Source organism: Anopheles merus, chromosome 3L, assembly GCF_017562075.2.
Source record: "Anopheles merus strain MAF chromosome 3L, AmerM5.1, whole genome shotgun sequence".
Taxonomy (NCBI): Eukaryota; Metazoa; Arthropoda; class Insecta; order Diptera; family Culicidae; genus Anopheles; species Anopheles merus.
Genome location: NC_054085.1, coordinates 37,957,953 through 37,970,303, shown reverse-complemented (window position 1 = coordinate 37,970,303; position 12,351 = coordinate 37,957,953). Strand labels below are relative to the sequence as shown.

The following is a 12,351-nucleotide window of genomic DNA, read 5'->3' as shown; positions in this document are numbered from 1 at the left end:
TCAATCTGCTCCAAAAATAAACCACCAAAACGACAAAAAGAAATCCATTGCATTTTTGCAAACTGAACCGTCTCCTACACCGCTTGACATTTGCCTCTCGAGTGCATACGATGGAATGTTAATTATGGTCGACTTCTTCCTTCCTTTTTTGCGGAGAGGGGCCATTCTGCACATTCTGTTCAACAAAGTAACATAATCGATATTCCATCGCGCCAATGTTTCCTTTCGCCACGGGTCGCGATATCTTCATCCTCTGTCAACGGGCATCGGGCGAAGTAATTACTCTTCTGCCCGGCGAACCGATGCCGTGCCTCATCAATTATCTTCGCACGGGAGGATGCGGCACAAGAAAAATTGTCCATACGAGCGAGCGAGGTCAAAGATGGCATGCGGCGTGCCTTAACTGTCGCTGACGTTTCGCGATCCTGGCAAAAATCAATCCTGCCTCCTAAAACGTGGTGATGCTATCGGGATTAAAGAGGGATGCAGAGTGAAAAAGAGTAAGAGAGAGAGAGAGAGAGCAAGAAAGGCAAAAGTCACGCACCCTTAGGAAAACCTCGTGCTCGTCTTGTGAGTGGGAGTATAAGTGTTCCTCCCGGCACGCTGTAGTTTCGTTCCCGTTCCCGATCAGCTTCAGCTAGGCAGAAAACGTACGCCCAAGCATACCTAAGTGCCCCCTTGTGCCCGTACTCTCTTGCTCACACTCTCCCATAGTGCATCAGCACTAAATTGGAAAGCGTACCTGGTACTGGGCGAGAAAATTATGACCAACCAAACGCCACTCATCACCCAGCCCAGAGTCGTATGAATCACACTTATAAAAATGAGGAATGTTTTCCACAGCCTCTTGGCTTGACTCAAACACCTCACACTCGCGAGGCTTAATCATGCCGTTCGCTCTTTCGCGTTCCAACGCAGGCAGATCGCATTTGTGGGACGGCCGGGACAGCGAAGGGAGGGCAGAAAAACACCTCGGAAGCACACAAAAAACACGCTGTGGGAGAAAAAAACGGGACGCAAATCCACGGAATAGAAGAATTTGGTACACCTTTAGAGCAAAAATTTTTCGTGTGCAGAGCTATTTTTAGTGTGCACACTACATTCGCAGTCGTTTGAGAGATGAGGGAAATGAGTAAACGAGGGGGAGAGAGAGAGATGCTGCGAGGAATTAGAAGACAAGAGAAAGATGGAATGGCGCTGCTTAAAAACAAGAACACCTTTACAACTCCTAAACACGGTAAACACTTTTGGATTGGCTTTTTAAAACGCGCCGATACGCGGAGGTCACAGGGGAGCTCGACGCATTCATCTTGCCCATGCTTTCCATTCTCTCAGACAAGTAATCGACACTTTTGATCGCTTTTTTGGGGAGGAAAATGACCGTCCGGAACGCGGGTGGTATTGATTTTGGGTTTGTTACCACTAGCCAGGCGGCTTTGTTTTCCTTCTTTTGGCTGGAAAATATTCTATTTTAGAGCGTCGCTTGGAATGGACCATGTCCGTATCTACTGCCTGTCTAATCTGCGTGTCGTGAGGATCATTAGAATCGATAAAACGTGATCATAATACAAAACCTTCCTTTTTCTCAATGCGTTTGTTTCTCAACATTTTAAAATGATCGCAACACAAACGTTAGCCGTTAACCCAATAGCATAACGAACCGGCATGCCAATTCACCGGTCACAGGTAAACATAGCACACTTTTCAAATTTGTTGGTCGACGCTCCGGCCTACAAAACGACTCATTTCACGCTCAGCGCGCGTTCGTAAGATCTCCCAAGCGGTGGGTTCTCGAAAAGATTGGAGCTTCACTAAAAATATATCTCCGGTCTCATCTGCCAAAAATAGTTGCCGCAGGAGAAAACGCTTCGCCCCAAAACGTTCGTACGGCCGTAGGGATGAAGTGCTTCTGGTACGGGTGCTTTCTCCCCAGTTCCTGGTCACCGGTGAGTAACTCATCTTCAACCGGTCCTCCCACCGGCCATAGTCCGCAAAACGGTAGCGGTGGACTCGAAACAGCGGAAGAAAAATCACCTCACATTAATATGCATTTTTCACTTGGAACGATCAATCCATCGGCCGTGATCGCGTGGGTTTATGTGGCAAAACGCGCACTGCACGAGCTAAACAATTTAACCGTCCGGAAAAAGGGGGGATGATTATCCATTACATTACCCAGATTCGGACGAACGGTTTCGCTCACCGTCAAGGACTCGAAATGCGGGCAATGGAAGCGTGTTTCCTCATCCACGACGGGGTGAAAGAAACAACTGACCCTATGACATTCGGTTAATTCAACGATCATAACTTTCCCCCACGCCGGGTGTGCTTGAATGTAATTTCCGTTCTCTTATTCGCACAAGGGGCGGTATGAAGCTCAATCGTGCTCGTAAACATTTCCACCCAAGCATTCCCAATTAAACCGTTTCGCCGGTGTAACTCATCCTTGTTCGCACGTTTTGCTGTCGAGCGGCGATTCTCTTACTACGGCTCCCGGGCATGTGGCCATAAATACGGTGCCCATCATCGACCCAATCACTCAATTTCGTAACGGGCGTTTGCGGGTGTGTGCATGTTCCATTTTGGTGGTGGAAATTTTTCTCTGGCGGAAAAGTATGATTCACCCCTCAAGTCGAAGGCGAGCAAACACAGCCATTGTGTGATGCGGAGGCAATGGTTCACAGTCAACAAACAGATCAACGGATGAGTAACGGACACATTGGGGGAATGTGTCAAAAGAAGACGTTTAACCCTACAGAATCTAGCAATTAGTTTGTCATTCCAAAATCATTCCCAAATATTGCTGTTTTCTTTACATATTTCCTTCATCTGTTTTCATCCAGTCTACTGTATTCTTTGATGTCAAAATTTGCTGTATTTTTCAATATTTTCTCGCATTATTTTGTTGTTTTGCACGGGTTTCTAACATTTTATTTATCTTAAATAATCTGTTTCTTTTATTAGTAAATTAATTTGTTCCACTTACTCAAACACTATTACGCATTTTCTTCTATAGTTTACCTTCTACTAAAGGGTTGAAACATTCTTTCGAGGCACTATAAGCAGAAAACACGCGAAAAACAACCCTCTTCCCCGTCTCCTGTTTTGTCCCTCCCCCAAAACACAGCTATGGACACGGTACAGTCCGCGAGAAAAAATCCCAGGATGATTCATAACCGACACACCAGAATGTTTTCCGTTGTTGCGCCTCTGTGCGACAATCCGCACAAGGCAATCCCACGCGTGCCACTGCAAGCTATCAACCTGTACCTGTGTCCGCTCTTTATGTGTGTGTGCGAGTGGGGACGACGCGATTTTTTTGCGGCACGGTATGAAAATGACACCCGAAGGGAAATAAAATGGCAAGTATAAATGTCAGCCGGGCGCGCGCGTGTGGACAGCGACATAACTATGAGCAACATCTTGTTGGTTGAGTGGACGTCCCGGGGTTTGGGAGGCAGAGGTGGGAAAAGTCACCGACAGTAAGTCTGATTGTGCTCGCTTTTTACGAGCTGTGTCGGTTTAAGGGTTGCGTTTCGCGCAAAAAAGGGAAAGTGTGTTGAACGGTTTCCACTTTTGGTCGGGATTTGTAACTCAGTTTTTCGCCGATGTACTATTGCAATTACACACCCGGTAGGCCACCGGGCACGTTTCCGTTCCATTGCATGAATGCTGGAGCTGATAGACAAGCTGATAGACGAGGATCGACACAGTCAGGGTTGGACAGGCAGGGCGTTTGGTCCGGTTTGTGGCTTGGAGTGGTAAGAGTTCTATTTTCGGCCGTTGTACAAAAATGACGATATGCTGCTTAAAATAGCCGCGCCGTGTTTTCTCATTTTATAATACTTCTTTTTCACCTGCTAAAATTATACTTGCCCTTTCTTTGCTTCCTCTCCCCTCGCTCACCCCGCTTCACTAAACAGGCAGGAGGGGCATCATTAGGCCTTCTCGCTGAACCTGCGCTTGTTTACTTGGCCAAACAAATCGCCTGTATAATGTTGGAAGCCGATCTTACCGATCGGTAAAGCATTTTTCTGTGCAAAAAACCTCTCACTCTTGCACACACACATACACACTCGCGTCCAACCCGGTGGTGCATTCCGTCGGCACGATCACCTTGACGTGTGGAAAGATTATTTGAGTAATAGTATTACGTAAAAGCTGCAGGTGAAATAATGCAGCGTGCAGAACAGAAATAGAACGGATTGCGCGGTGAGCGAGCTAGAAAGAAAAAAGGGGTCGCGAAGAAAAGAAAACGCGAGACAAAATAATAAATATGAACGTCACAGCGGATTATTATGGAAAGAAACATGCGGCTGGGAAGTCATTGTAAACAAGCAATTAAATCTAAGTCAATAAAAATAAATTGCACGTAGAACTTGTCGCTGTGGGTGGGTTTACAAGTCACACTGAGTAGGAACAGAAAGTGTAGTGTTTCGTCCATTGGAAATCATTTTATTATTAGTTGGTTATAACGAAAAACATTTTTCACATCTTGAGAGATTATTTTCTTTTTATCATATTACATAAAATTCATAAAACATAAAAAAGGAAACGATTTTTATAATGTAAATAAACAAACGCGGAACGTATTTTCCCTATTGCGATTACAGCGCCACCTAGGGCAATTTTCTTCGCAACATCCGAATGGTACCTTCATTTCTCCACAGAGGGCCATTTTCTTTCGTTTTTTGGTGATTTTTTCCCCGTTCAAACAGAAAAACCTTTCAATTTTCAACTCGTTGCCAAAATCGTATAAAACCCCACCAAAAATAAGCCGTAAAAGCAAATAAAGCTGAAGAAACTTTTCGCATAGGCCCTTTGGTGGTAGAATTTTCCCTCGCCATTCTTGTAAACAAACATCCGATAAGCTAAACAATCGTTCGCTGCAACCGTATGGGTAAATCGGCCATTCGGTAGCGAATTGCAACCCACACCCGGCCGGATCGATTTCGCCAATCGATCGCCCTGGACGTGTAAATAAATCACTCGCAAACGATCCGCCAACCGTTCAGCCGAATTTTTCATCCCATGCACAGGGTGGACGACATTCCTTTGCTGGTAATTCAAGTCCGGCTACTCGACCCGGTTGACCGGCCGAGCACACGCGCGAGACGCCACACCGATCCGGCACACCGAAAAGCGTAAAATTAGTCGAAGGTCCCCCGAAACCCGTGCAACGTACACTCGGCCTCCAAAACCAACTCGGTGGGGGAGAAAATCCAAGGAAAAGCAAACAAACGAAACACTAAATGATACACGCACGCACGTTGTTTGGGCAGCGTTCGGTAGAAGAAGATCTCTGCGTGTTCTTGGCTGTGTGCGGTTTCAACGGACTATACGGTTGGGGAAAATTCCACCACACACACGCCACACCCGACCACCATCGGCACGCGGCTAATGGACTGGAAAGATCATGGCCCCCACTTCACACGCGCGCTGCTGAAGTGGTACACCTTGCGAAACGTGCCGCCTGTTCCGAGGACGAGTTTTATGAGCTGTCAAAAATGTAGAACTCTCGCATACACAAGCAGCAGCAGCAGCGAGGCACGAGTTGTGTGGGTGCCTTGGGACAGTGATGCAACCGCCAACCGAACAAAGTGTGCCAACCGTTTGGAGATGTTTGCTTTCACACCTCCTTCTAATAATCGTAACGTTCTGACGAGACAAAATACTACCACGCGTGTGTGGGGGTTTTTGTTTGTGGTTTTTGTACGAAATAGTATTAATTTTATTACAGATAAATTATCAACGAATTTTTGTTCTCCCTTCTTACAAAAACAACCAGTTCTTCCGACCGCTCTCCCGCAGTTACTTCACACTTCAGGGGAGGGTTGAAGTTAAATTACATAAAACTCAAGGTGTATAAAGCCGTACGCCAAGTAACAGTAATACCAGTTCTCGCAACAGTCGACCCAGTGGAAGACTTCCTGGAGTTCCACGGATCGCTCGCACGTCTACTACCTCTCTACTCTATCCTCTGCGCTCGTTCTCCTCCTTCTTCTCGTACCATATCTTACACACTCGTATAAATGTTGATGTTGCTCTCTGTGTCTGTGGATGTCTCTGTATCTAGGAGTGAAAGGGTGAGACTTTCCGTATGTAGGTCACGGGGCTCCTCATACAGGTTGTGCATGTGTGCGCGTGGTGTTGTGTGCTGTGATGTGTATGTGGTGATGGATGCCGTTTGTACACATTTCCTGGACCGGTGCTCGTGGCCGAGGCCCACCCGCTTACTTGCCGAGAATGATCTTGCGACCGGCGCCAATGTTCTGGCCCGCCTGCGAGGCACCCTTGTTCGTGCCGGCCTGCAGCCCAATGATGGCCTGGCCCGCGTTCAGCTGCTCCTCGGTGAAGTTGCGCTTGCACTCGTCGGCCGGTTTCGGGCCCAGGAACGGTCCCTGGAACCCGGGATGTTTGTAGCACTGTGGGGCGGAGAGTGAACAAGATTGATCATAAGACACTGTGACCTGCCTGGAGCTCGAACAAGATCTCGCGCAACTTACCGCTCGTCCGAGTGCGAAGATTGTGCTGGTGACCTGCGCTATGTCCTTCTTCTCATACAAGTCCACCGTTTGGAAGACATCTAGATCAGGTACGCCGTACTTCTTGATCGCCTGCTGGAACAAGTTGATGTTCTCCATCATCTTGAACTGGCCGCCGGACGTGTTGATCTTGGCCACTGCGCCCGGTTCCAGCTTGTTGATCAGCTTGCACAGGATCAGCCCATCGCGAAGGGCGTCCTCGTACAGCACACCGGCCGGGAACTTCTCACCGAGCACCTCCTCGATCCAGTACTGCGCTTCCTTATCCTTCTCCAGATCACGCTTGCCAGCGATCTGAACGAATAACAGTGACACAAACGAAATGAAACCATTTAGTAACTTGCCACGATTTCCGATCCCACTAAACACTTCCAAGCACACTTCACACTACCAACCTTAGCACGAACTTGACGCTCCAAAGCCATTATTGCTACTGCGTAGTGACTGTACGACGGGGGTTTCTTTCAACAACGATTCGTTGCTCACCAAACTTGCTCTAAGCTGCGGTCGCTCGTACACTGATGAACGCTCTGGCCAGCGCGATTGCTTTTAAACTTCTTGCGTCCATCGTTTGGCGTGCGCGCGATGGAAAAACATGCGCCCGCGTTTGCGCACAACGGCGCAACCGATCGCCATTGAAAGGGGAGCTTACCACGACTCCCCCCTTGGTCGAGGGATTACTTTTGTTTTTCCGAAATTTAATACATCAAATGAGCGGGAAAACACGGAGTGCACGGAGAATGAGAAGCGCGTCCTTTCGGTGTCCTTTCCTTTCCCGCTCACGGCGCGTTTGTCCGATTGTCGATTATTTCCATCCGATTTCGGTTTGGCTGTAGCAAAACAAGCAGAAATACGTTGCAAAATGCTCATGCTGGTGCCGCCTGGTGACGTGTTTACAATAAAATACACATCATTATTTCGAGAACGTTCCTGCGGCTACCGGCCACGCGCTGGGATAACTCCATGCCGCGCCGGGCTGGCATACACGCGCCCCAGCCGGACAGACAGATAGCCCGTGAGTAATTTATTTCCGTCCAAATGACAGATTTGCGCCAGCGACGCACTCACGACGCGTTGGGTTTGGTGCGTGTTTTCATATGGAAGGGGAGGGGTGGAGAATTTTTGCGTAAATTCAGCTGCCAAAATACTCCTAATGGATGGAAACGGCAATGGAGAAAGATTTGAAGAGTAGGAGCCAAGCCGACCATTAAGCGGAAGATGTTTTGGTGAGTTTTTTTACTTCCTTTTTTATGGCAGTTAAAGAGCACATTAAACTGTCACTGGAAAAGCAAGTATGTGTCTTTCATTTGTTTGATAAATTGTGTGTTAAGCAACTCAAAGTAGTAGAGAGTACTAGAGTAATCACATGCAAGCTCATCCAAACCCGTTAATTCGATCAAATTCAATACCAATGATGCAATCCTTTCGGCTCACTAGCCCAGAAAGTGCATTCAAACACGCGAGTGCATTCTAGAGTGCTGCGGTTCGATGCATCACACACATTTTTCGAGATTGTTTACAGTGCGTTTCGTACGCCTCTTGCTGCGTGGCAATAAGCAAGGTTTCAATCTTTCAACAGCACCTTCTTCTCGATATACACCTTGTACACCGATGTTGCCCTACCCATGGTGAGCGAACTTAATACAGTGTTCGCAGTCTCCATCGGCGCAAACCAATCACCGAGAGGTGTTCGCTACCCGTCTTTGCACGGTCTGTTGCCAGCGTTTAATGAGAATGCAGCTTCATTACGTTGGAATGTCCTCAGAAATGCGTACCCGTCACCGTCCCAACATTAGCAGCTGACTAATGTAACGCCACACGGAAATAGACAACAGACAAACCAGCTCGCTGCCATGATTCACCTGTTGAGCAATGTTGAGCTAACCTCCACGGGGATGACCTTTGCAACACACACATAAACACACCACAACTGCTAACGTCGATTCCATTTCATGCCATGCACGATCGAGAGCAGCGCGTACTTTTCCACCTCATTTATGACCGATCTTCACTGTGTTCCATTCGAATCGGTCCGGAAAACCTGCTCCAATAGACCGCAGCACTTAACCTCTTCAGAATTGGAGCTAATTTTAGAACAACCCTCGGTCGCCGCCCAACCGAGCGTCCCTGGGTTACGATCTCAAGGTTACGATCAAAACGCGTCAAGAGCGTCGTTTTTTTATTGAAAACGATCCTCCAACCTCCATGGTCATTTCCTTTGTTTGTTTTCGTGCGAGCGTCCTCGCTTGGAAGCAAGGCCTGTGTGCTCTGGACGCGTTTATTTGTTGTGGATGGGTTCCCCAACATCAAACGGGACGCTACGAGAATAAATTCTACCAACAAGGCTTAACCAAACGAACGACCCAAAAGAAAGATCTCACGATGTAGCCGTTATGCATGGTCGTCCGGTTTAAGTGGTCCAATAAAATGCAGCGTGAAACAACATCCGTCCTGTTGCTTTTGCTACCCCATATGCCGCCTTACTGTGGACAACGACTTTGAGGAAACGACGTCCACGAAAACCCAATCCACGGGCTAAATTTAGAGATGAATACGCTAGAGGCGAAAGTGGCCAGCAAATGGAAACAGCGGTAGCGTCTTGACAACAGTGCACGATTGCCTGCTGTCACTGCACTGTCGCGATGCCCAGGATTCACGCGATACTCCGTTTTGGTCCGAATTTTCCACGCCCCAAGGACGATGAACTTCACCGCTCGAGAAGCGTCCCGCGTGAGTAAGCCGCGCGTTGGATACGATTTCGTCATCGGTGGAAGAATGCTGCGCTGACACGCGGCTACAGCAAGTCCGTAAAGAGCGAAAGTATTCTTTCCAATCACCTGAGCTGGCAAGGCCCAAAATAGACCCCCGAATTCCGGCCGTGTGTAGTTGATCGTCTTAAAATATAATCGTCCCTGCTCATCCCGCCCGGCCACACATTGTGTTCAGGGTGCGTGTGTCCGTCCCGTAATCATCCCACCATCCGGCAGCAGACGTTCGACAGACGGTCCATTTCGGCACGTCAAACAAATCACCTGCCGCCACCACTGTCGATTGTGTATGCGTGCGTTGATCTACACGGTTTGTTTTGTTGATCCGATCCTTAGTATATTTGACTTACTCTTAGCATCGACCTATCGTACAATTTGGCGGAGGACGAGCTCGGTTCGGTTTACATTTTGCTTGATTTCAACTATTTCTTTAGGGATATCTTAGGTCACGCTCTCTTCCATTTCCTCTGCTACTGCTAGCTGTCCTGGCTGAGCGATTCCAGTTGCAAACACTAAACAGAAGAGAAACTAAAAACACATCTCCCTATAGCTTCCAGTGACGCATTTACAGGGAAGCTACCTCTAGTGTACTCTACAAAGCTGAAGTCTGAACTCTACCTCTCACGTCCTACACTGTAGCTGTACAACAATTTAAGGGGCCGCGGAACACGGCCTTCCTCTACGGACGATCGAAAGTTTTTGGCTGGGTGAAACTTTCTGCAATCGTTACCATTTTGGATCGCTTCCAGCAGAATGTCACGTATTTCGCACCATTTCCTACACGACTCTTTGGGTATTAAGTGTAAGTAATAGTAGTAGTGGTAAGATCGTTGATGTAAACCTGGGCGCATACCCGTACACCTGCGGCAGCACCTGCGCTCTGATGCGCGTTCTGACTCTATTTACAATACGCTTCTTCACTAATTCTCGCTAAGTACTAAAGTAGTAGTAGTTTAAACTGTTGATTTCTGCTGCTTGAGCCTCTCCAACTCTGTGTGAATAAAAGTGATCTCGTGGTCAACAGAACGATCTTACACTAAACGGAAAGCGACTCTTCCCGTGCTGCTCCGTATACAAGATCGTATCGCTTCATGTCCATTCTTTCTGCAACCTTACCATTCTTCCACTGGCCTGCTTCGACCTGCTTTACAAAACCTCCTTCCTAGTTCTACTTGTTCTTTTCCCATTTTGATTAATGTCACCTACGCTGACGATGACAGACTGACGCTCGTCACCGTGCCTGTCTGTGCCCTCCAGGACCTTAACCTCGAACCGTACATGCAGTACCGTTTGCTTAATTAATCCACCCGAAGGATCGGAAGCCGCACTTCCTTCCACCGCTTGGGGGACTTATTTTTAGTGACAGCTCACGTTCCGTGGGCGTGAAATCGCGGGCAAAAATTAAGGTGTTCCAATCGTACAGCGCTTCTACCGCTCAACGCCACTCAATTCGTGGTGGGGGGTCAACCGACGCTCCCAACATTCCCTAATTAAGCCTGCCGCTCTCGCCGTCTTAGAAGAGATGGTTGGCGGCCGTCGTCTTGTTCAGTCCGCCGAGCGGATCGAGCAGATAGCCGGCCGCACCACCGCCGGCAGCCGCACCGAGCAGCGAGGAGAAGGGCGAGGACAGCGCAGCCACCGCGTGGTGATGATGGTTCTGGAGGTTATGATTCATGCTCAGATGATTGGCTGCCTTCTGGTTCTGCAGCAGCGGATTGCAGGACGGGTTCCACTTGTTGTTGTTATTGTTGTTGCTAATGCTGTTGTTGTTGTTGTTGTGGTGATGGTGGCTGTTGTTGTTGTTGTTGTTGTTGGTGCTGCCGTTGCTCGTACCATTGCTGACCACGAGATGATGATGGTTGGGTCCGTTGTGAAGACTCGCTCCGTTCAGATCGTCTGTCAGTTTGCCTACGTACCGGGATGGGAGAAAGCACAAAATCGAAAAGAAAAACACATTGGTATGAGAATATGCTACGAACAAATCACACACACAGACACACATGTGCAGACGTAAAACAGTAAACGAAAAATATGGAAAGAATGAGAGTCCGCTCGCGTGCACCCGTGGTCGCCGGTGACATGCGACAAAACGTGCCACGACAGTTACGAATGATCTCTCGAAACGATGTCGAAAGCGTCCTTATGCCAGTGGGCTATTCCACACACACACACACACATTCCAACTCCTCCCAACATTCACCAAGCACAACCCAAACCCGACTGTAGAATAGTTTCTCGCAAAACCGACAATTCCCCAAAGCGGACGGTCGCTGCCGCCAGCCAACAAACGCAAACTTCATAATCCATAATTCATACACTCGGAAAAGTTAGACCTCGGAGTGCTTGCGCTTCGTCTCGCTTCGATGGACCTACTCCAAAAACGAAAATGGCGATAAGAAACGAAAAAAAAGGGACGAAACGTTACATCGTCCAACAGGGGGAAAGTCGAAAAGTGCTCATCCTCCGACACTGTTCTGCTGGAGGTGATCGAATATTCCGAAACGAATATGGCTCCGGCTTTCGTGCGGCATTTTGGAGCTTGTGACATGGGATGAGCGGTTAGATTTACAAAACTTTGCAGCCATTGTGACAGCGTTGCTGTGGAGGTGGCCAGGAATAACGAATCATTTCGATCGGAATTGAGCCACTGCTGGATGGTGGATTGTTATGAGTAATGATGCGAGTGATTGTCGACCTATGGAAGATTTGTTTTATTCGCAATTCGCTAGCAAGGAGGGTTCAGGGACATTCAGGAGACTCGAAAGTCACATTCATCTGTGTTCCTCGGTTTCTTCATTTCCATTATTGATGGAACATAGTTCAATTAGTGATCTTTCTCCCTCCCTATGAGCAAAATTTATAATGTCTAGGTAATTTGAGTTACTCTAAAGACACATTAATATCCTTTCTTCTGTGGCGCATTCACATTCACGTAATGCTAATGCATCTCCCGCGATCTTAGCGCGAACAACATGTGAAAAATCTTTCTCAAACTCGCTCAAGCTGATGGAAAATATCATCTCGAGCGTACGGCAAAA

At 47.8% G+C, this 12,351-nt stretch overlaps 2 protein-coding genes across 2 annotated transcripts in view; both read right to left on the bottom strand.

Annotated features, from left to right (window-relative positions):
- Positions 1 to 5,700: 5,700 nt before the first annotated feature.
- On the bottom strand, positions 5,701 to 7,076 carry LOC121598991 (muscle-specific protein 20). The gene is made up of 3 exons (XM_041926394.1): positions 6,941 to 7,076; positions 6,507 to 6,839; positions 5,701 to 6,425 (listed from the first exon to the last, which is right to left on the bottom strand). Exons 1-3 carry the CDS (start codon positions 6,968 to 6,970, stop codon positions 6,234 to 6,236), a joined length of 555 nt encoding a protein of 184 aa, XP_041782328.1. The 5' UTR covers positions 6,971 to 7,076; the 3' UTR covers positions 5,701 to 6,233.
- Positions 6,963 to 12,351, bottom strand: part of LOC121598990 (paired mesoderm homeobox protein 2A-like) — a 39,080-nt gene continuing 33,691 nt past the window's right edge. Inside the window, exons 4-5 of the mRNA XM_041926393.1 lie at positions 9,664 to 11,221; positions 6,963 to 7,375 (exon numbers count right to left, since the gene is read on the bottom strand). Coding sequence (XP_041782327.1) covers positions 10,827 to 11,221 — 395 coding nt within the window. The 3' untranslated portion in view covers positions 6,963 to 7,375; positions 9,664 to 10,826. The remainder of the gene's footprint in view (positions 7,376 to 9,663; positions 11,222 to 12,351) is intronic.

Coding starts and splice junctions, on each gene's coding strand:
- LOC121598991 (XM_041926394.1), bottom strand. CDS start 6,970: ATGGCTTTGGAGCGTCAAGTTCGTGCTAAG. Junction 6,840..6,940: donor AGCGTCAAGTTCGTGCTAAG/GTTGGTAGTGTG, acceptor TTATTCGTTCAG/ATCGCTGGCAAGCGTGATCT. Junction 6,426..6,506: donor TCTTCGCACTCGGACGAGCG/GTAAGTTGCGCG, acceptor TCCGCCCCACAG/TGCTACAAACATCCCGGGTT.